The sequence below is a fragment of the Pongo abelii genome, chromosome 9, assembly GCF_028885655.2.
Source record: "Pongo abelii isolate AG06213 chromosome 9, NHGRI_mPonAbe1-v2.0_pri, whole genome shotgun sequence".
NCBI classification, from domain to species: Eukaryota; Metazoa; Chordata; class Mammalia; order Primates; family Hominidae; genus Pongo; species Pongo abelii.
Window position 1 is genome coordinate 108,825,798 of NC_071994.2, and position 23,851 is coordinate 108,849,648.

The window sequence follows — 23,851 nt, forward strand, 5'->3', positions numbered from 1 at the left end:
AAATCCATAATCCAGGAAAGTTGTTTTCTCCTTGGCACTAGAAGGATACACACTTACATACTTAGACACAAATTTTTAAACAGACACAAACAGCTCAAATTTAAGAGCACCAGGTTAAAATGAGCACTGTAAAGATTAGAAAATTTAGTTTGTTAATATATGTGCAAATTTAAGTGAAGAAGGGGCAGCAATTGTCCCAGAAAACTGTCAGTTCTGGACAATATGCTTCCTAGAAATAAAATTTATCTTGACACACTCTAAAATAAATAAATGTTTTAATTGGTGGCCAATGCTTAAAAATTGGAAGAATATTCAAAAATACTCAGATATAAAGATTCTATAAAAAATTCAGAATACCCAGACACATTGGGCCTTTAATCCGTCTTGGCAACAATCATTTTGGGATGACAGTGGCACCCCTTGTAGTGGGGTAAGTACTCTCGGATTCATTACTGACCTCACCACCCTGCCCTTGGCCTGCCTCATCCACTTACGTTACATTCCTAGGCCCTGTGGATGCTGTAGTTTGCAGTCTTCATTTAGAGTAAATTAATGGTAGGTGGATATGAGAGCCATATTGAAAGAATAGTCATTCTATCTCTCTCTAAAAAGATGGCTGTATATGTTGGAAAATGTTATATTTGAAATACTCATGATTATTTGTTCCGAATAATAACTGTTACTATACAATTTCTGAAAGTTATTTTCTTATGTAGTACACTAAATACTCAAGTTATTTAGAAAAATTTTAGAATCTCCTTGTATAGTATATATATAGTATACATGTTTGTTCATCTCATAAACACCTGATATAAGTTACTTTATATACATAATCAGACTTTATACTGCATAAATTATTTTACCTTAGATGCAATGATTAAACTTATTTTTATTGTATTAGCTATGAAATAGATACACATACATTTAAATTTTTTTTCAAAAGGCTATATTCTACTATAAAGTCTGACCTTTTGGTTTTAAGGGATTCGAACTATTCTAATATGTTATTAGAAAAAATGTTATTTTAGTATAAAAGCAAAGAAATATATACTTCAAGTTTTAATGCCTTTAAGATTAAGATTATAGTGATTATTGTACCAAGCCATATTCTATTCTGCTATTACAATTTCCTAAAACCCAAAGCACTTACTGCTTTCATCACACACAAACACACATGCAGAAGCAGTAAGAGAATATTATTAATAGTATTATTTGAGTAATAAATCATGGTTTAATACCATAGGGAATTAAACAGCATTTTTATTGGATAGCATTCTATTCTGTAATATTCTAATAACAGAGTGAAGACGTAAAGAGCTTTATAAATCAGAATTTATTTAACTTTGAAATCGCTGGAAATGGTTCTGAGAATTCAAAAAGCTGTATACTTGTATAGCTTTAACAAGTAACTGGAGTAGTTGATTATTTCTGTTTTGTGTTGTCCTTCTTGGTGTACAGCCCAAATGTTTGAAAATTGTTTTTGAAATTTGAATACAGCCAAAAAAATAACAACACACAATTAAATTGGCTGCTTTATGTCTTTTTACTAACATTTGACTACTAGTTCAATTATTATATTCTAGAAGGGGAAGAAATTGTTTTTACATGTGAATATTAACCATGCAAAAGTTTAACATTTCCATCTAGCCATGGTTAGCTGTAAATTCTGTTCCAGGATTTTTTGCAGGGGACTTTAGTAAGGGACAACTACAAAAATAAAAGAAAAAAATGTATTGTAACATGGGTTACTGCAGTCTTACTGTTCTGAGTTATATATGTGTTTGTCCTTTTTAAATTGACAGCAAAAACTGTTTGCTTTAAGAAGTGGCTTCTTAAGAAGAAACCACTTTTCCGTAATCCCTTAAGACCTACTCCTGTTTCCACGAAGTATAAGTATTCTTAGAGTGCCTCTTCCAGTAGCAATAAAGGTATAATGGTCAAAATCCCTTCAGCAGAGCAGGATGGAAGAAGTACTTAGCCAGTGATTTTCTTTTCAAGTGGTGGAACGAAATGAACATGAACTTTGGAAGCAGATGTAGGTTACAAAATTATTGTTCTTTCACCACTTAGATGTATAAACTTATATGAGTTGCATAAATTCACCAAATTTCATCTTTCAAAAAGAAAAGGGGAAACAAGAATACCTCCCTATAAGAATGTCATGAAGTTTAAAGGAGATAAAGAATATAAAATGACTACTACAGAGTCTCACACACCATGGATATATAATAAGTTCCCCCAACCCCCACCCCCCCGCCCTGTTCGCTTTCCCCAGCTAACTGCCTGGATGCCTCCCTCTCATGCTTAAGACATGGCATTAGAACACTTGGATAGGTATCCTTGGTCTAAAGTACAGAGCAGGCAGTCTCATTTAATGAGTGTAAGCGAATTTAATGTGTAAGTGAATTCCAGATAAGTTGCATGTAAATTAACTTCGGTAACTTGTGTCATCTTCAGTACAATGAGGAATTATTCATTCTGTAGATTAATTGGGCTAAATATCTTCATGAGTCTCAAATACCTTTCACATATGACCTCTTGTTTGCCTCCATTCACTAAGCTGTTCATTTAGCAAATATTTATTGGCCACGAACTATGTGCCAAGCGTTAGGCTGAATGCTGGAGCAGAAAAAAAAAGAATGGTAATTAAAGCAGCCACAGTTCTTGCTACCACAGAGTTATGTGGAGTGGTAAAAACATACATTAAACAAATGTCACCAAATTCTGGATCCAAAATAAGCGATGACACTTCAGTTATTCAGGAAGTGTAATATTCATGAGAATAGTTGTTTCTAAAACCCACTCAAATATCTGCCCAAATATTATTCCATTCCATTTTTAATTGCTGTTACCCACTTCCAAAATGCATTTAAATGATTTTCAGGAAGACCAGCTGTGTCTCCTCCAATGACGGAATGCTTTCAACCCATTATTTAGACCCTTGAAAAAGTGTTTCTCTGGCATAAAAAGAATATTACTGTAATTATGTGACTCAGTTATATAGTACAAAATATAGATGATGAATCAAACATTTCCAATAAGGGATCACTTAAAGGTAAAAATATATTCTAAATCCTTGAATGCTAAACAGTAAATCACTGGGTGCCTCTTTCTCTATACTTTGTTTCTTCATGATTGGAAGTTGACAAGTGAAAAAAAAACAAAAACAAAAACAAAAACAAAACAAATGCTCCTGTTTTGATTTAGATACTTTTTAGAAATTTCTTTCTTCCTTTTCTCTCACCTTTCTTCCTTCCAAAAGCTCACTTATTGGAGCCCTTACGGTTACAGATTAGTAGTATAAAAGAGTGATGTGATCTTTGCAGCACCCAAATTACTGCCAAGGAAGCCGTCTTTACACCGAATGGAATCTTGCTCCTCGTGCTGAGTATTGCAAATAGCCTTCTGCTTATTCCTTTGTAGGCCTTGGAAGCAAAGTGAGCCATGTGTTTCCATTATGATGGCCTGACTCCGGAAAGAAATGTGCAAACAAGCCTGTATATTTTTACTGAGCTCTCAATTAGTTTAATTTAGAATTGAAATGTGCTTTTTAGCTGAGATGTCATAAAACTAAAGAGAAGCATGTGCAGGACTGTACAAGTGCAGCCCATGATTATATCTCATTGTGATCTTTGATGGTGCTGTCCAGAAGTAGCTTCAGAGAAGACATCTGAAACACTGAAAGTACTTAATTGGTATATAATTAAAGTGAAATATTTTTGTGTAATTTGCATTTCAACTTGTCATTTATGGTGATTAGCTTCAGTAACTTTATGTACTGTAGCTAACCACTATTCAGAATTCTAAGAAAATTAGCGTTTACATATTAACAACCTATGATAATGCCTTAAGGGTATAAATTAATGAATTCTGGGCCCAGCATGCTCTATCCACCATCTGATTGAGCCTTTTCAAATCTGAACATGAGGAGCTTATCATTTTAACATCAAATAATTACAGAAAAAGGAATTTCTTGCCTGACTTTGTAAAGTTTTCAAATAAACTGTCAGTATTTTAAGAGAAATTTTTTTTTTAATATCCAGAGGGGTAATAAGATTTATTTTAAAAGAAAGATAAATAGCAGCATTGTGAAAATCAACAGGTAAAAATTAAGTTACTATAGAATGAAAAACAAATATTCAGGACAGTCCAAGAGGCTGAGCAGTGAGAGTTTGGGAGAGGCTGCAAGACCTGAAATTAATTGTGTTTGACACTCAGTTCTAGGCTCTACATTGCCAGATGCACTGACAATCTCATGACATTCTAGCTAGCAAAAATTAAATGTATGAAAATGACAACATAACATCACCCTGATAAAACAAAATAAAGAGGCATTTTGTGTCAAGCGTAAAGGAGAATGTCTTAACTAAGATTGTTAAACAATTAATACATAACTATGATTATAATTGGTTTCCTCACAAGGAGTCATTATACTTCTTTGTTTTAATAGCTGCCAATTTTCAAAAACTGAGCTTTAATTAAAAACTATTGGTGAGTTAATGCATGGTCAAAAGGGGAGGAAGATCCACTGCAGAAACAGAAACTTAACTGCCAGGGTCACCTCAGCAAACTGAAAGTAAGACTTTTGTGGCTTTCAGCCAGTCATTCCACACTCTCACAGTCTCTCTTCCTTTCTTATTTATTTTGCCATAAACCATGATATCATTCATTCTGCAAATATTAATTGAACACTTTCCATGTGCCAATTTTAGGGGCTAGGGATATGTCAGTGAACAACAATCCAGTTACTTCTCCTTGTGGAACATGTATTCTCCTACATAAAAGACGTAAATAGGCAATCAAATAAGATAATTTCAAATAGTGGTAAGAGCTATGAAGAAAATAACTGTAGTAAGGAATGACTGGAGCTGTGAGAGCCTCATGACAAAGAGGAGTCAGAAACGGTCTCCCTGAGGAGTGGACAGTTTTATTGAGAAAAGACTGGTGAGAAGTCCAGCTATATGTAGATCAGGTGAGAGCAGCTACTGCAAAGGCCCTGAAGTGAGAGGAGAAGATAAGTTTAAATAGAAGAAAAAGGGAGAGTTTGGCTATGGTTAGTAAGCAGTGCAGTGTTAGGTGAGTTTAGTAAAGGCAAAAGTCATTGTGGCTTTTAGATCACATGGGTATCACTCCAAATGTGATGAGAAGCCACTGGAATTTTAAGTAGGGATGAGATGCAGTCTATTTACATTCTCTGTTCAGAGGAGCCTAATTAGGGAGGAAGAAAACTGGTAATAGGAAGAAGAGTTAGGAGACTTGAAGCTGACTGGGCAAAAAATGCCAGCATAATGGAGACAAAGGGAGTGAATGGATTTAGATATAGTTTAGATATTTTGGAGATAAAATGATCAAGATTTTCTCATGTGTTAGATGTGGAAATAAAAGGAAGATAAGAATCAAGAATATTTTCATAGATAGCCATGCTTTCTGTTGGAATGGCAGAAAATAGAGAAAAGTTTTGGGGGGGAAAATGAAGGGTTCTGTTTTGACACAGCTAAGTTTTAGGTGCAGAACAGACAACCAAAGGGTGTGTGAAGGAAACTGTTGATATTTGAGTCTGAAGCTCATAGGAAAGAAAGGGACAATATGAAAATATTAACCATGGAAGCTTTGGAACATGAGTAATAGTTGAAGGTATAGAAATGGATTAGATTATCTAAAGAAACAATGTAGAAGAAGTGCTATTTCAATATTTTAAAATGGGTCAAGTGAGAAATGCAAGAGGAGGAAACACGGGATAAGCTGTCAGGTAAGAGGGAACTCCGGAAAGTATCCTTGTTGGGGAGGCCAAGAGAGGAGTGTGCTCCAAGAAGGGAAGTGGCAAACTTCTAGAAATCAACTCCTCATAATTATTCCCTTTGGTCACCAGCCTTATCTGTGCCTGAAGAGTCATACATTTATAAATTGTGGCCACTCCCAATTCACAGTTTCAGGTCTGTCAATATTTATCCAATCATTTGTGTGTTTAATTTACTTTTGCTGTGTATGTTTAAGATATATAACATGATTTTTTGATACATAGTGAAATGGTTATTTACAGAACCAAGAATGATGGTTACCAGGCACAGGAAGGAGGACAAAATGGGGAGAAGCGGGTCAAAGGGTACAAACTTGCAGTTATGTAGGATGAATAAGTCATATGGCATGAGGACTATAGTTGATAATATTGTATTATATTATGTATTGTATTATATTATATTATGCTGAGAGTAGACTTTAGGTGTGTTCATCATAAAAAAAATTCATTCACTTTGCTTGTTTTGTTATTCATTCAGTAGGGTTTTATGGGGCATTTATCATGTGGCAGTTAGTGTGTTACATGTGTAGTATTGGACACAGCTGTAAATAAAATAAACCTAGTTCCTTATCATAACAGTTTATAAGCTACTTCATGTGTTCTTGGTTAGTTTTTTCTCCAGCCCTCCGAAACAATTTGAAACTTGTACTACTTTCAAACCCCCTTTTCAAATCTCACTGATTTGCAACCTTCCCTTGTAAATCAGTGCAACTATAGAGCTTTAAACCCCTACATGTATCTTACCTAATCTTTGATTTATGAAATCTATGAAATGAGGTGACTTCTCACCCATGTACCTGCACATCTCATTCAAGGCCAACCTTATAGCTGTTCTTGACCCCAGGTACTCTATCTTTCTGGAGACTCACTTAATCAGTATCCCTTATCTCTTCTGTATCCTATCTTGCTCTCTACTGACTCCATTCCCTTAACTTGTAAATAAGCTCAGATTTCTCCTATCAAATATATTTATACACACACACACATATATATACATGTGTGTATATATATACAAGTGTGGGTATATATATATATATGTATGTGTGTGTGTGTGTGTGTGTGTGTGTGTGTGTGTATAGCCTCTCTTGATACCCTTTAAAGTCATATTCCTTTGCAGATACATTTAGCATTATGTAATTACCAAAGCCCACATTTTATTGGTATCTAACACAGTTGTTACTGGAATGGTGAACCCAAAAAATCAGTTTTTGTGTTCTGTCACCCAAGCTGGAGTTCAGTGGTGAGATCTCAGCTCACAGCAACTTCCACCTCCTGGGTTCAAGTGATTCTCCTGCCTAAGCCTCCTGAGTAGCTGGGATCACAGGTGCCTGCTGCCATATCTGGCTAATTTTTGTATTTTTAGTAGAGACAGGGTTTCATCATGTTGGCCAGGCTGGTCTCGGACTCCTGGCCTCATATGATCCACCCATCTCAGCCTCCCAAAGTTCTGTGATTGCCAGCATGAGCCCTCAGATTTTTATGTTCTGTGTGCCTAAACTGGGTACGCATATAAAGCCTCCATTTTCTTATCACTGTGTTTTTGTTCAAGCAGTTGGTGTGCATTTGTTTACCTAACATTTCTAGGTATAATTTATCCCTGAGGTATTTTAAATGTGATTTCATTCAAAAATAGAAGTACAGGCACTGAAATCCCAAGGCATTTCTCTATTTCAGGGAGGTCATCTAGATGATTCAGCATATGCTTACACTACTTTAAAATAACCATTAAAATGTTAACAACAACTTGATAAAGTCTCCCAGACAACTCAGGGACCTCTAAAAAATAAATCCTCAAATGCAAACCTGAAAAATCTTTCTCTATATTATTTGATACTTTTGAGCATTCATTTCTGGAAAAATTCTACCCTCTCTGACTTCATCTGCTGGGTCTCCTATTCCTCCAATAATATCTGCTATTATTTTTGAAATGAATTGTTTTCCATATTTATATCATCAGACAAGAGGTTTTCACCGCATATTGTTCCTGTAGAATCTCATGTTGACTTTCACAGTCATTTCCTTCAAAATCTACATATTTAAACCATTTCTTCTTGCTCCACTTCATTTTCTTATATGCAACTATCAGCTAGACACCTGGCACCTCAAACTCAACATGTCCAAAATGGAATCCAGTGTTTTCTGTATATTATAAAACTGTACTTCTCCCATAGTACCCAAGAAAAATCTTTCCAACCTATCCAAGCTATCACCCAAGGTGATACCACCGCTATCCATTCATTCATTCAAGATACAAACAAGAAGTCATTTCCTTCAAAATCTACATATTTAAACCATTTCTTCTTGCTCCACTTCATTTTCTTATATGCAACTATCAGCTAGACACCTGGCACCTCAAACTCAACATGTCCAAAATGGAATCCAGTGTTTTCTGTATATTATAAAACTGTACTTCTCCCATAGTATCCAAGAAAAATCTTTCCAACCTATCCAAGCTATCACCCAAGGTGATACCACCGCTATCCATTCATTCATTCAAGATACAAACAAGAAGTCATCTTTCAGTCTTCCCTCCTTCTCCTCCCTCTTCTTCATCCTCCTCATTCAATAATTTATTAGATTCTGCCTATTTATCTCCTAAATACTTCCCAAATCTGACCTCTACATTGTATGCCTACCACATCTGCTTTAATTTACCCTTTCATGATCTCCTTCTTGGCCTCCTACAATAGCCTACTTACTGGTTTGTATGTCTTTAATTACTATTCTTCAGCCTAACTTCCACAGACAGGTAGGATTTCCTCCAGTCAGTCTTCCCTCCACTCCACCCTCTGAGAAGTACCTCTTCCCTGTGCTTCCCAATTCCCTCTGACTGTTCCTTATTATATTCACCATTTTGGATTATCAGTTTAGAGCCCTGTCTTGTCCACCAGACTGTGAAACTCATCTTACTGTGAATACTGTTTTGTATTTTCTTTGAAGTGTTTAACACAGTGACTAAAATAAACTAGGCGGTATATAAACATTTTTTAATAAAGGAATGAGTGGTAGTGTTAAATCCACCTTTTTTTTTTTGGCAGTGCTTGCTTTCTACTAAAGAAGGAGAAAACACTAATAAGCACACTTTTGATACAACCTTAAACAATTTGCCCCAAACCAAGAAACAGTTATATTCATATTGAAAAATGCATAGATTAGTTATCTGAGTTCAGATATCTACAAGGCTAGGAAGTTAACATAAATACTTGAAGTATCATAGTAGTAGTAATATGGAGTGGTAAGGCTTACAGTTTGCTGAGGAATACATACCTCACCTCAAAGCATTCACATTCAATTGGGGAAAAAATGTAGCTGTCAAATAAGGCTCATCTCCTCTAGACCCAGGACTTCGAGGTGGTGACCTCTGCTGCAAGATGTACTATAAAAACCTTTAGCTTCTGTTACCTTAGCTCAGAAAATGATGACACTAGACAAATGCACCTTATACATCACATACAAATTGGATAATATTAAAGACAAATCAAAGAGTTTTAGTAGCTTTTTCTTTTCCGTTCTGCTCTCTTCCCATTTCCCAGGCCCAGTGTAACCACATGTTATGTGTTACACTGCTAATTTAGGGTCAACTTTCTTATAGTGCTTCTAGTTTTTATTGATTCCTTCATAATAACATTTTCCAGCTGCAGGTTCCAATCATGTTGCTGTTTCTATGGATACAGTACATTTCAAAAAGGGAATAGGTAAACCTTTTAATACATGAAAAACATTTTTTAAGTCCTATGCTCTAATCTAGTGCACTAAATAAGAAGAAAATAGAAACTCTGAAGAGATGCTTTTGAAATGTTAGATAAATTTCTATAATCTCTCTTTTCTTGTACTAATAACTAACATTTTTTTCCAAAATGTGAATAATAGTAACAATAAAATAATAATAATGATAGTAATAAATGAGGTTACATATGTTAAAGTTCTTTATAAAGTTCTTTATGAAACATCTATGTTAAGTAATACGTTTGTTCCTATCACTGTTAGTTTTTAAATCTTCTAACTACTCTAACCCTTCTTGGTAGCAACAAGGGCTAGGAAGATTATTACTCAAGGCAGCAGACTTTCACAAAGCTAACAACTTGAGCCAGTTTGCCAAATTGGGGCAGGAGAATGTGTTTAGTTCTTGAGTTTCCATCCATGTAGTAATGGCCACTTTGTAGAAGAGGTGAAGTGGCAGAAAAACACAAAACATCTACCATGTCTACACCGACTAGTCCAGAAGAAGAAGAAACACAGAAATGCAGTTCTAAGCTAACATACACAGAACAATGCCATTAATTCACAATCCTCATAAGTTTACCTCTATCTGTTGTACAAAGTTGTCTCAAATGACTTCTTAGTTTTATCTGTAAAATATAGTTTCTATCTAGTTCATATGTTGTTCTAGTTACCATTTACATTATTTGTGTTAGTAAAATATCACTAATATGAGGAGGACTTTCATAATCAAGGCAGTCAGGAGTGGGACTTGTGGAGTTCAGTCTATATTAAGACTTTTGTCTTGCTTAGCCTGGTTTTAACCTTGTTCTTAGCTTATCTCACTGATGTGCTTAAGAATGTAAACATTTTGTAGCCTCCTCTATTTTAGCTTGCCTGCTTCTCCTCAATGTTCTGCTGACTATTCTTTTTCCTATGAATTTACTGACTCAACACATCCTATTTCTGTAACTAAAATTAATACATTTCCCTCTTCCAATATTAGTAGAGACTTTTTATTAATACTACCCAACAATTATTGCTATAATTATAATATTTTCATAAACGTTTATGTGATATGTTTGCTACATGTCTAATAATAATTATATATGTGTGTTTGCATGCATGTGTGTGTGTGTGTGTGTGTGTGTATTGTAGGTAGGAAAAAGACAAGTAATTGTATTACAATATTATTACAATATCCTAGTTATGAAGTAGTAAATATTCTGAGACAATTAGAATATATGAGATCATATAAAATGATACTATTCCTAAAAATATTATTGTGAGTTTTGAATTTACTTGTTCATTCAGAAAATATAGCCCTTAGGAATATTAGATAAGAATCTCAAGAAAATCATGGCTATTGTTAGAGATAGGCAACATAAAAAATATTTACAACAAATATTGTTATGAAAATTCAGGTTTTTTTTTTTTTAGAAGTACACAGAGTATTATGGCAAAAAAGAGGAAAGGTTGTTAATTCAGTTTAAAGGAATCAGGGAAAGTTTGCTGAAAATGAAATTTCTGCACTATCAGGATTGACAAGTCATAGAAAAGTTAAATATTTTAAGGGTTATGCCAAACATAAAGTTGGATAAATTCTGACCTTAGACCACAGCATCTTACAAACAAAAGCAGCAAAGACCTCCAGTTCCATAGATTATGGATTCTATAACATTAGCATAATTATTAAGAATAATTAGGAGTATTAGATTTTTATAACTGATAACTTTTTCAAATGTATAATAAGTCTGCAGGAAAGTAAATAAAATATCAAAGGGACAGAACTAAGAAACAGAAAAATTTAGACAACAGGAGCAGGTACTGTAGCTTCCCTTGGGGAGGTTTACATGGGAAAGTGATTCTCAAGGCCTTGAACCAGCAATCGGCAAAAAGCTGGAAATGAGATCACCATACAAACGAGGATTCGTAAAGCCTACAGCATCAGTGAGAAAGTAGACGTAGGAAAAAAAAAATCTGTTCCCTGGCTCAAAGAGTAATCCTAAAAACTTCCTGGCTTCCCTTGAGTTCTGCATAAAAAGTAACATACTCCCATAAGAATTTTGACGTATTTATCTGCTCTCAAGTGAACTTTCTGTTCAAATTTGTACTATCTGCAATTTTTAGGAACTCATAAACATAGAAATTCACAGACACATGTACACACACAAACACAGGTACATCACTTATAAACACATATTGGAATAATTGGGATAAGTAAATGCAAAAACACTTTGGAGAAATATTTCTCCAAAACAGCCTTCTTAAATTCTCACAAATAGAGCTTTGCTGAAAATTAGTTCACGATTCAAAATTACAAAACAAATATGTTGACAATCCACTTTAAATACAAATTAGAATACACACAAAATAGTATCAAATTACCAAGGATTTTAGGCAATAGAAATATATGATAGAGGTAATGAAATGTTTAAGATGACTAAACACACGTGGAACTATAATACTGTACAACAGTAACATGTAAGACAGGAGGGCAATGTCAAAGTTAAAATGCTTAAATGTCCATGTATTATTCAGATGGAGTATGGAGATATTTACTAAGATCAGAATTTTATGTCAAGTATGAATATGAAACAATAGCAACAACTCAAAGAATAAATATAGAATATAGAAAATTAAGAAAAGTTGACAAACCTAGTAGATAGTTTACTATTGGGAGAGATGTGTATTAGTATAAACTTGTGGAGAGAAATTTAGTGATATTGATCAAAACCAAAAAGATTCATACCCCTTATTTTATAATTTCACTTCTAGCAATATATCCTAATGAATAACCAGATATACATTAAAACGGTTATTATAAGAGCATGTTATCACTCCCAAAAATTAAAAACAGCCAAAATGCTCAATATTAAGCTCAACCAAAATGCTCAATATTAAGAAATGAAAAAAATAAACTTTGGCACGTACCTCAAACAATATTTATTAATATACAGGTCTATAAAATATGTATTGAGTGCTTACTGTGGGTAGGCACACTTCTTAGTACTCCTAAGTACTGTACACATATATTTTACTTGTTAGTTACTATTGCATAACAAACCATCTCAACTGAATGGCTTAGAATAACAGTGATTTCTTCTGCTCATGATTTTACATTGGGGGCAAGACTTAATCTCTACTTCATACAGCATTAGCTGGGGCAGTTTAACCGAGGGCATTTTTAAGATTATTTATTCCTAGTGCTGTTAACTTTGTTCTGGCAGTCAGCTTGGAACTTAGTTATGGCTGAGGTATTGGTTCCTCTCTATGTGGGCCTCATTATGTCACCTGGGCTTCCTCACAGCATAGTGGCTGAGTAAAAAGGTTGTCTATCCCCAGAGAATGAAAATGGTATTCTCAAAAGTCACATAGAATCATTTTTGTGATTTTTTTTTTTTTTGAGACGGAGTTTTGCTCTTGCTGCCCAGGCTAGAGTGCAGTGGCGCCATCTCGGCGCACTGCAACCTCCACCTCCCGGGTTCAAGCAATGATTCTCCTGCCTCAGCCTCCAGAGTAGCTGGGATTACAGGCATGTGCCACCACGCCCTGCTAATTTTTTTGTATTTTTATTAGAGACGGGGTTTCACCATGTTGGCCAGGATGGTCTCAACCTCCTGATCTCGTGATCTGCCCGCCTTGGCCTCCCAAAGTGCTGGGATTACAGGCATGAGCCACTGCGCCCGGCCCCTAGAATCACTTTTGTGATACTTTAATAGTCAAGGCCGTCTCAAAGGCCAACCCAGGTTCAAGTGAGAGGAAAGACTCCAATTCTGAATGGGGAAGTAGCAAAGTTCTAGAAGATAATGTGAAAAAGGAAGAAAACCATTGCAACCGTTTCTCAGAAAATTCACTGAGGTGCAGAAGAGGCAAAAGACAATTAGGTACATGAATCTGGAGTTCAAGAGAAACATTTGAAGTGGGTGGTACAGTTTGGGGGATCATGAGAACATAGATGGTAATTAAAGCCACAGAATTGGATGATTTCACTTAGGAAATATATTTAGAATGAAAAGGTGGATCGAGAGAGAATTTTAAGGTGCACTAACTTTAAAGGAGCAGAGTTAAGAAGCGTTCAAAGACACTAAGAAACGCCAAGAGAGAGCAGAGAGAGAGCATAGTTGTGGTGTTAGGAATGCAAGGCAAAGAAGCATTTGAAAGAAATGTCCAAATGTGTCAAACATACCAGGGAATTCCAATAAGATAAAACCTAAACTCTAAGATTTAGGATGTAGTTAGTCGCTAGCAAAGTTGAAGAGACTAGTTTGGGTGGTTGGAAAATGCAGAAGCCAGATGAATTGAAAAGGGTGTGAGCAGAAGACTCCTTCAACTATATGGCTATGAAACAGTAGAGAGATAGGAAGCATGCGGTCAGGAAAGTTCTTTGCTTTATAAAAGAAAAGAGTTGAGCATGTTTAAAAGCAGTTAGAGGAACTTCTTAAGAGGTGGAAAACTGAAGATACAGGAGAAAGAGAAGGGCCATAGATGGAAGAAAGAACTGTGCTCTTCCTCACCATGCTGCAAATGGTCAGTAAAATTCAGCACATCTCTTGGATTGATGTCCCATAACTTGAGAAACACTGAGCTAAGGCCATGTCCTTTGATTTGTATGTGATATAGAACTACAAATCCTCACAAATTATATAATCATTTGACTTAGCGTGGCATCTGGAAGGTGGCATCTGGAATGAAATTGGGAATGAACCTGATTAATTAGTTGACACAATCAGGTAAAAAATGGAGTAGTATCATGTGTTTATTGTATGTCTTTATTTATATAATACATAATCCAAGTGATCTTGTTAGTGAAACAGAACACAGAACATGCACTTAAAATTATGACTTATTTCATTGAAAATCTTATTCTGATTAGTGTTTATAACTTAAAATATAGAGCAATCTAATATCATTGCATGTATTTAGTGGCTAAGCATTAATTCCTGTTTATTTTGCCATTTTATGAAAACATAAAAATTTACATTTTTCCCTTTTATGTATTCTGAACACATTCAATTCAGCTTAGTTTACTTTCATTAATTTATATTTGAATTTATTTATATAATCTAAGAAGTTTTATTGTTTGAATAATTATTTATATGCTAAACAACAATAGATGTCATAAGATTCAGCCAAGCAAAATTTTGATTCAAGAGTGTTTTCAAAGCTAGATTATAATACTATATATGGAAATAACTATATTTTAAAATTTGAATCATTGGACCAAATAAAATACTGCCCAAGGTATCATACCAACATAATAACATTGAATATTTGCCTGACAATCTATCCTCACACACACAAAACCCAATAACTCTCACTTGCCAAGCCTATGATCTAGACAAAATAGGAAAAAATAAATGTTTAAAAGAATAAGACTACAGCTATAAATTTGCAAAGGGAAACTAAAATGCGAGTGACAGAATACATCAGAAGCAAATTTATCAGCCTGACACTATAGTTTCAAAGTAAGTATACATGAATAGAGGAAGAATGACAGACAACTATGAAAAGAAGAATAAATAGATATGTATGATGATGCAAATGAATGAAAGCAGATAGAAGACGATAAAATATCAGAAAATATTGTTTGTTGAGGTCCAGTATAATAAATTAAAATATTAAATAGTATAGTGAGTACCAGAATAGTGAAAAGTCATAATGATTACAATGAAAACAATATAATAGGAATAAAGAGTAGATGGACTTTATGTATAGTACAATTGTTGTTTTTGAACTTTAGCAGTGTAGTATACTTTGGACATAAAATTTTATACAGTCAGTTGTTCACTATTTAAAATAGATGAAAGCAGAAGTGCTCCTGGATTTTTGTGAGGGTGGAAGGGAAGGATACCAAGAAAAGGAGTCCAGCATTGCCCACCCAATGCTATCTCAGCAAAAGTCTTCATAAAAAGCTACATGAGTACTTCCATGGAATTTATGGGGTTCCTAGAAAAACATAATTTAGAAGCCAAAGCTTGAAAATCGTATGGTTTTCAAGTGGCACACTTTAAAAGATTATGTAAATATTCATTATATGCATAAGTTAAAGTACACGACTTGTAAATCCTGTTTGTTTACATTTTCTAGAACAAGTATTAAAATTTGTGTATAGTTTCAGCACCAAACTAAAAGCCAGGATCTTAGATTTGAATTCTACAGCTCTTCAATTTATTTTTTTCATAGAGTGAAATAAAAATTAATTGAACCATATTATTTATCATGTAAAGCTTGAGAGTTGTCCCTCAGTTTGCAAGAAAATCAGTAGAACAAAAAATATGAAAACATGAAGGAGCTGAGTGACTCCAGGTTCTACTGGTGTTAAATGTGGACCACTTACATACTTGCATCCAAAGCCTTGGTGGAACATTTACAGATTAGGGTCTGATGCAGCAACTTGATTTATTAGATCACTTAAGTTTTAAGAATTGAATTAAGTTAAACTTAAGATGACTGAAGGTTAAATTAGAATCTTCCTTATATCTTGCAAGAAAATTACAGCCAGTCACATTGTCAGAGCAAGACTTCCATGTTGGTCAGTCTTCTCAGAGGATCAAATTCTAGTTCCTTGGTGAGCATAGGATTAGTTGATGGTTCTTCTTTGATAGAATTTCTTTATAAACCCTAATATAATATCTATCAAAATAAATGGTATTTCTACTTAGAATCTGAATACCTCCTTTCTTGGTTTTGAATCAACTATAGTATTTTATTCACTAAGCCTTTTATTCTCTCATTAAAAAGTAAAACTATTTAACAACATAAATGCACATAGAAAATTGTGTTAAAATCTGCCTCTTATTAATCACCTTCTGTGTCCTCATAGCATAGCACTTTTACATAATCTCATTTAATTCTTGCCATATTATGTATTCATAGCTAATGCAAGTAAGATTAGTAACTAAAATCAGAAAACATAAAAATTTTATAGACCTAAACACTTCTTAAGCTAGCTACATAAGCCAAGAAGAAATAGGACTGTTAGCCATACATGATAAACCATAAGAATTTGGAATCCAAATAGATTTTCTTTATGGTACCTCCTTTGCGAGTTTCTGTCCCTTAAAATATAAATTGGAAAAAGTCACACCAATTTGGACCAGAAATCAGTTATGTTAAAAGAGTGATAAAAATATGATTGGAAAAGAATTTCGAGAAGAATCTTTTTCTAGTTATGATGTTGCTTCATGGTTTTTGTAGCAACTGGGAGCATGGACCAAGAAAGGCAAGATGAGGCCGTGTACCTGTTTCTCTGGGGTCCTCTTATTTTATTTGGCTTGCTTCTGTTGGGTTTTGGAATTGGTTTGTCTCTGTTTTTTGGCCTGCCTAGAACGTGCGCAGCTGGCCCAATTCATTAAGCCTCTCAGATATGCCAAGAATGACTTTCTAGCAGTCTAACGTCTGTTTTCAAACATGATTCAAGGAGACTCTAAGATTGTGATTAAAATGAAATTGCCACAGCAAGCAAACAAAAAGTAACAATTTAGGCGGAGTGAAAACTATAATCCAATTCAAGAATAGAAAATATATGCTTATAGTTTAGGCAGGAGGGCAAAAAGTATTATAAATGTTCCTTCAATTAATACTCAAAAATTTCAAGCGTATATTATTATATGTTTGCATGTAGAAAAAAATACAGAAAATAATTTTGGATTTGTCACACCTAAAGTTCTCTAGCATAGGATTTGCCACATTATTATGGAAGGCCATTTTTTTTTATTTTAGTCAAATTTCCCTTTAATCCAATTGGCTTCTTAATGCAGAATTGTAATTCAGACCAGCTTCACTCAATGTAAGGCTTTGAGTACAAGCTCAAGAATTCATTAATTGATTGTGCAATTAATTGCACACTTCACTTATACTCTTTATCTTATATTCCTGACAGATCCAATGATTCAGTGATTTTTATTTTTTTAATTTTCTAGAATGTAGACTTCAAAGTCAACAATTTGAGTGTGCTAATAGTTTGTGGTGTTTTCTTCCTCTTGTTTCAGTCTGTTCCCAGTATTCTAGAGGAGTATTTGCCATTTTTGGACTCTATGATAAGAGGTCAGTACATACCTTGACCTCATTCTGCAGCGCCTTACATATCTCCCTCATCACACCAAGTTTCCCTACTGAGGGGGAGAGCCAGTTTGTGCTGCAACTAAGACCTTCGTTACGAGGAGCACTCTTGAGTCTGCTGGATCACTACGAATGGAACTGTTTTGTCTTCCTGTATGACACAGACAGGGGTAAGTCCAGTTTCTTCATCTATTAGAGAAAACCTCTAATTTTCAATGTGAAATGGCCTTATATGACTTGGGTTTTTTAGGAAATTGTTTGATCTCTAACATCACTAAAATCAGAAAATAGTTGATGTGTATTTTTATCTTGACTCTGGGGAAAAATTTCTAATTAAACGAGTTTCAGATTCACAAGGTTACTCATGAGCAAACCATGCTCTGTAACTTCATTGAAATTAAGATAACTATGTGAATAAGAAAAACAAACCAAAGTGCTTTTCCTGCTCGCACACAACAATCAACAAAAAATAGTTCTGTGATCTCTGGTCACCAACATGTGTGGAGGTTATTCCCATATGCCAGCTAAGAGACCCTCCAGAGCACACATCTACTTCCATTCAATCCTGACATTACCTACCTGGAGTTACATAGCATCGGATCCTACAGGTTGAAGGCTCAGTCCCCCACAAGACTGAACATCACTTCAGAAGCCAACCAGCTATAAATTGGGGTTCCCGTGACCCTTCTCCTTGGGTTCAATTGATTTGCAAGAGCAGATTTCAGTGCTCCGGAAAAACACTTTACTTTCATTTCCTCCTTCATATAAAGGATATTACAGAGGATACAGATGAACAGACAAACAGAAGAAATGGATGCGGAGAGGTGTGGGGAAAGGAATGTGGGGCTTCCATGCCCTTCCCAGGTGAGCCACCCTCCAGGAATCTCCTCATGTTCAGCCATCCGGAAGCCCTCTTACCTCTGTCCTTTGGGTTTTTATGAAAGCTACATTATGTAGGCATAACTGATTACATCATTGGCCATTGACCAACTTAACTTTCATGTCCCTCTCTCTCCCCAGAGGTTGGTGTATGGGGCTAAAAGTCCCAACCCTCTGATCCTGCCTTCGTCTTTTGGTAACAAGCTGCCATCTTGGAGCTATCTAAGGGCCTCCAACCACCAGTTATCTTATCAGCACACTAGAGACAATCTTCTGTCCCTAGAAATTCCAGGAGGTTTAGTAATAGTAAGTCAGGAAACAGAGAGGAAGACCATATATATATATCATAATAACTACTTTTTAAAAATTTTCTGTGGTATTTCAGGTTCAGTTATAACAAATATGTTACTTTACTTCAAAGGCAAATGAGCTAATGTTTTGGAACATATTAAAATAATTGAGCCATAACGTTGAGTTTTAAATACAAAACTCTAAGTGAGTAATTGAAGGGCCATGACAATGACGATGGAGGTTTGGCAATAAGACTTCTGCTTACTGACAACCTTTCACTTTACCAGTTTTGAAAGATTAATAAGTGATCCCATGTCACCTGTGTATGGGAGAGACAAGGTGAATAACTCACATATTGCATTATTAACAATCTATACATTTTGTTCAATGGTTGATATAGCTTTATTTTTCAGCTGGAGGAACAACTTAAGGAGTTGCCATGCATGTTTTCCAATTCTGTTTTTTATTTAGTGACTAGAACCATAGCAACATATTATATTTAAAAATAAGCATTAGGGGATCATCTGTGGATTGTCTCCAGTCCTTTTTTCCTTAAGGTTTAAGAGTTATGGAAAGATAAGAAGTTAAAATAAAGGTTGTAATAGACAGTATTTTAAGGATATTCTTGAATGGAATTCTATCTATGAAATGAGTAAGGGCAATAAATAGCCTTTTTTATCTATGAAATGAGTAAGGATAATAATATCCTTAAATCTTTTCAAAATATTTTTTCAAACTTTTGAAGATATAATCCACCTTCCAGAATTAAAAGTATAATTTCCTATATTCAAAGATGAAAACCCACTAAACGAATTCAGCTTTATTACTAAAATTTACAGTTTTAATTAGACGCAAACGGTGTCATTTAAGATGTCATAACAATGGTGTTTCTAGTACATCATTTCTATCGGTATTCTTGGTAAATTTCCCTTACAGAAACAAGCTCAGCAAATTTAATATCATCATCATATTTTCTATGAGTTTGCAGCATACTTTAATTCTCATTTGGAAACATGGGAATCTACTTATATTGTCTACTATTATTTGTTATTAGTTAACAATCTAAAGCATCCTAGGGGATGAATTACATATTAGAAAGAAACATCACTCTTCATTTCTAACTGTTGGAAAAATCGTTAAGCAACAGGACACTGAAAATTGAATCACAATGTTAATAAATATATATCAGGGTGTAGATGAGATGTTGCTACCTGTGATTCATTATGACATAGCTTAGTTCTCCAGCTTGGGCAGAAGATGCTTATTTTACAACTTGTTCTCATGGAAATACCAGTGGAACCTGTGTCTCACTTTTTCCTTATCTCCCTGTATAAATCCATCTCTGGCAAGGGAGGGTTGTAGGTGTAATTCATGTATTGGTGGGGACACAGAGCAGGGATTAAGGTGGCACTTTGCTTTTCTATCCATTTATACTTTCCAAGGTCCTTCCTCCTGCATAGCAAGTCAGATGCTCCAACCTTGAGTCATTCCCATTACCGCATACCATGAGATCTCTCTACTATAAGCAGGCATATATTTGGTTATTTAAAGACTCTTTGTCTCATTAACTTTCTGCCCGCAGAGTCTTAAAGTCATCATGGTACAGCCATGACTTCTTCTAATAGTGATGTCTTATCAGCCTTTAACCTACTTACTGGCTTGCTGCCCAAAGCCTACTTTTGCATCCAGTCATCCTAGAATTTAACTGTTCTGCTTCTAACCAGTTGATGCAATTTCTAGAATTTCTTAGTTCTCTTCAATTATTGCTTCAGAATGAATAACTAGTTCTTAGCATTGTCTCTTATAGTAATTATCCAACTCAACTTCAAAACAGACATCTTTATTTCAAGAAGTAATTGCCCGAACAAAAAATAACATGTCAGGAAAATGGCTGTTTCTTGATGTTCAGATGGCTTTCCTTGCCATGATACATCATGTTTCCCAACATTCTTGATCTTAAGTACTCTCAAAGCAGAAGAAAAATTTTTTTTTCTCCCTTAGAAATTGTCATGCTCATTTTATAAGTTTAAGATCATAAACCCTATTTATTTCCTCTTAGATACTGTGCTTATAATTATGTATCACTTTCACCAAATGAGGTATGAACAGATGATTAACTCATGATAAATAAACATAGTCAGCCAAGAGTAATTCACATTTTCATATCATAAAGAGAAAAAAAGAAGACTTCAAATAATTACACACATCAACATTAAAATCAAAATATTTTAAAAATAATATACAAAATCCAAGTGTAAAGAGATAAGATAGTAAGTAAAATACTATCTTATTTCTTTTGGTACTTTTTGGTATATCTCGGTACTTTTCTTTCCCCCTGTACTGTTATCATGAACTGATTATCTAAACATTTTTTTCCATTTTAAGTAACTGCCTTAATGACTGAATTTCTTTACCAACTTAAGTGGAACATTATTTTCTGATGCATCATAAATCCATATTTTGGAATAAGATATTTTGTTGGGCCGCTCGGTCATTCTGATATCTTAATCCTGACAGTGCCAAAACACTCTCTCAAAATACAAGAGCTGACTCTACCATACCTTGGAGTAGTGTTTTTATGTTGAATTACGCCAATTAAAGGAATGATCCTCTATTTGCTATGTTAGAGGTCCTATGATCTGCTATTAATTAGCTGTATGAACTTGCCTATGTTGTACTTTTGGCTGTATCTGCTTTTAAAAAAACATTAACTGCATTATCTTTAAGATCTTTTCAAATTATCTTTAAGATTTCATTCCATTTTTTAATTCAAATATTCTGTTCCTTACCTGGAAATGGTGAACAGAAACAGAAAGCTAGCACATGGCATACGTGATCTTATCAGCAGGAAAACCTGCTTCTTTTCATTTGACTACCTCTCAAAGAAGAAAAAAAATTCATTTATTTATTCATTTAACATTCAAGAAATATTTGTTTTTCTATTTGTATTGGACACCTTAATAGGTACTGAGAATTTAATGATGAGCAAGACACTACTGAAAATGAATGAACTTCGGTGCTATGACTTCATTAGAAAATAGCACACAACACTCTATTTAACAACCAGAAACTTGCTTTTGACATATAGCTTACTATTTTAAAATTTTAATTTGGAACACAACTGCTTTCCAAAAAGATCATTGCCTCTTTTGGGAAAAACAATTAGAAAACATCACTTAACTACAAACTTTAATAAGATATTTGAGTTGATAAGTAAACTAGTCCCACCATACCCACACTGCCCAAGAGAACTTTATGTGATGATGGAATTGTTCTGTAATCTGAGTTATCAAGTATGGTTATCTCTACCACATGAAGCTATTGCAGGTTTAAAATGTGACATACAACTGAGAAGCTGAATTTTTAGTTTTATATAATTTTAATAAATTTAAATTTAAATGGCCACATTTGGCTCATGGCTACCATACTGGATGATATGACACATCTAACCACCGAGCTCATATGAAATAATACATTTCGCTATGAGTGAAATTTTTAAATCTTTTATTGACTCATAATTTGCTACAGAGAACCCTGCACATAACACTTGTGCTAATAATTTTCACATGGCGTTGTGTATACGTTTACGTCTTTTCTTCCCCCAGAATTGTAAGTGTTTCTCCAGTAATCGCTGTTTCTTATTACATTTATACCTTTTTTTTGTCTAGAAAAGTAACCCCTGAGAGGCATGCTATGGATATCAATTGAATTAATGAATTAATCTAGTGAAGTGCTTGACAATAGGTATCAAACAATTTTAGGGCCTTAATAACTAATGATATAATTCATTTTTTATTAATGGTGTCATATTTTGATAGATCAAATAGCTAACAGAACAGCCAAAATGAAAAACTGACTGAGAGAGGTATTACTTGAATTAAAATGCAATTTTCTTATCACAAAAAAATGTTGAGCAGGCTGAAAGATAACATTTTTGATTTAGACCTAATTAAACAAAATATTTAGAAAATGTTTTAAAAATCAGTTTTTCTGGTAATAGAAAACCTTTACTTTTTTCAAACTGAATTAATATGATGTCAATTCCTTGAGCGAAAAAGACATCAATTTAAATATGTTTAACATAAGCAATGGTTATTTTCCCATTTGAAATAAAGGAGTATATTTTTTACCTGTGTGTTTTGCCCAGATGTTTAAATGTTTATGATGTGTTTATGGCCATTCCTAACACCCCAGGTAACAAGGCGAATTTATGATTGAGGGAGAGATGAGCAGAATACTAACATTTTTTAAATTTCTAGTGATCATTGCTGGTATTTTTCAAAGCTGTTATGAGGGCCAGCAATTTTGATCTCATGTCCAGAGTCTGCAATGGCTGACAATGACCTTGTTTTACGTAATCCTAACTCTCTTTAATGCTTAATATCCAATGTTTTGCTCACATTACTGCTATGGAAGCTTGTGGTATTATTTTAGAGATTCCTAAATATCTTGTATCCAATATCTCAATAAATTTTATAATATTATGTAAATTGCTCCTAGGAGAGATATATTTGGCAAAGCATAGAGCAGAAAATTTTCCTTTGGCTTGTTTCCTTTGGTCTGTTTTGTTTCTTGTTAGCATTTTTTTACAAAACTGTATTCTACATATTGCATAACATATTTTCAGAAACCTGGTGAACAATGTCCTGGGTGGTATAATACGCATATCCTGCTATTGCATGCTAACGCCAATGCAAGAGGTGAGGAGGGGATGGAAAGAGTAGTATGTTTATGCAGGAGGAGAGATAGATCTTATTATTTTATTTCTACTTTTTGGGTTTTAGTGTATGTATGTCTTTTATTTTTAAACTGCCTTTAATCCTCTTGCAAAAAAAAATGTTGAGATTCAGGTAACAGAAAAAGGAACAAATGAAAAGTAAGAGGCACGAAACACCTTTAACTGACAGGCCTTTTATTCCCTCTAAAATAAGTCTCTATAAATCACTCCAGGGAACTCTCCTATTTTCCTTTTGGGTTCTCAACTCCAATACTCTTCTCCTCCATTTTCTTATTGCATTGGAATAAGAAATATTCTTTTGCTCTTTCCCATTTTCTCCTTCTTTCTTAGGAATCTAGAGTAATGAGTAGCTAGGCAACATGATTTCAGGCTCACTGGGAACG

At 34.4% G+C, this 23,851-nt stretch overlaps 1 protein-coding gene across 6 annotated transcripts in view; it reads left to right on the forward strand.

Annotated features, from left to right (window-relative positions):
• GRIA4 (glutamate ionotropic receptor AMPA type subunit 4) overlaps positions 1–23,851 on the forward strand; it is a 382,353-nt gene that overhangs the window by 125,729 nt on the left and 232,773 nt on the right. For all 6 annotated transcript variants that reach the window (NM_001373892.1, XM_054523828.1, XM_054523830.1 and 3 more), the window contains 1 exon segment: positions 17,491–17,730. In NM_001373892.1, the coding sequence (NP_001360821.1) occupies positions 17,491–17,730 (240 nt within the window).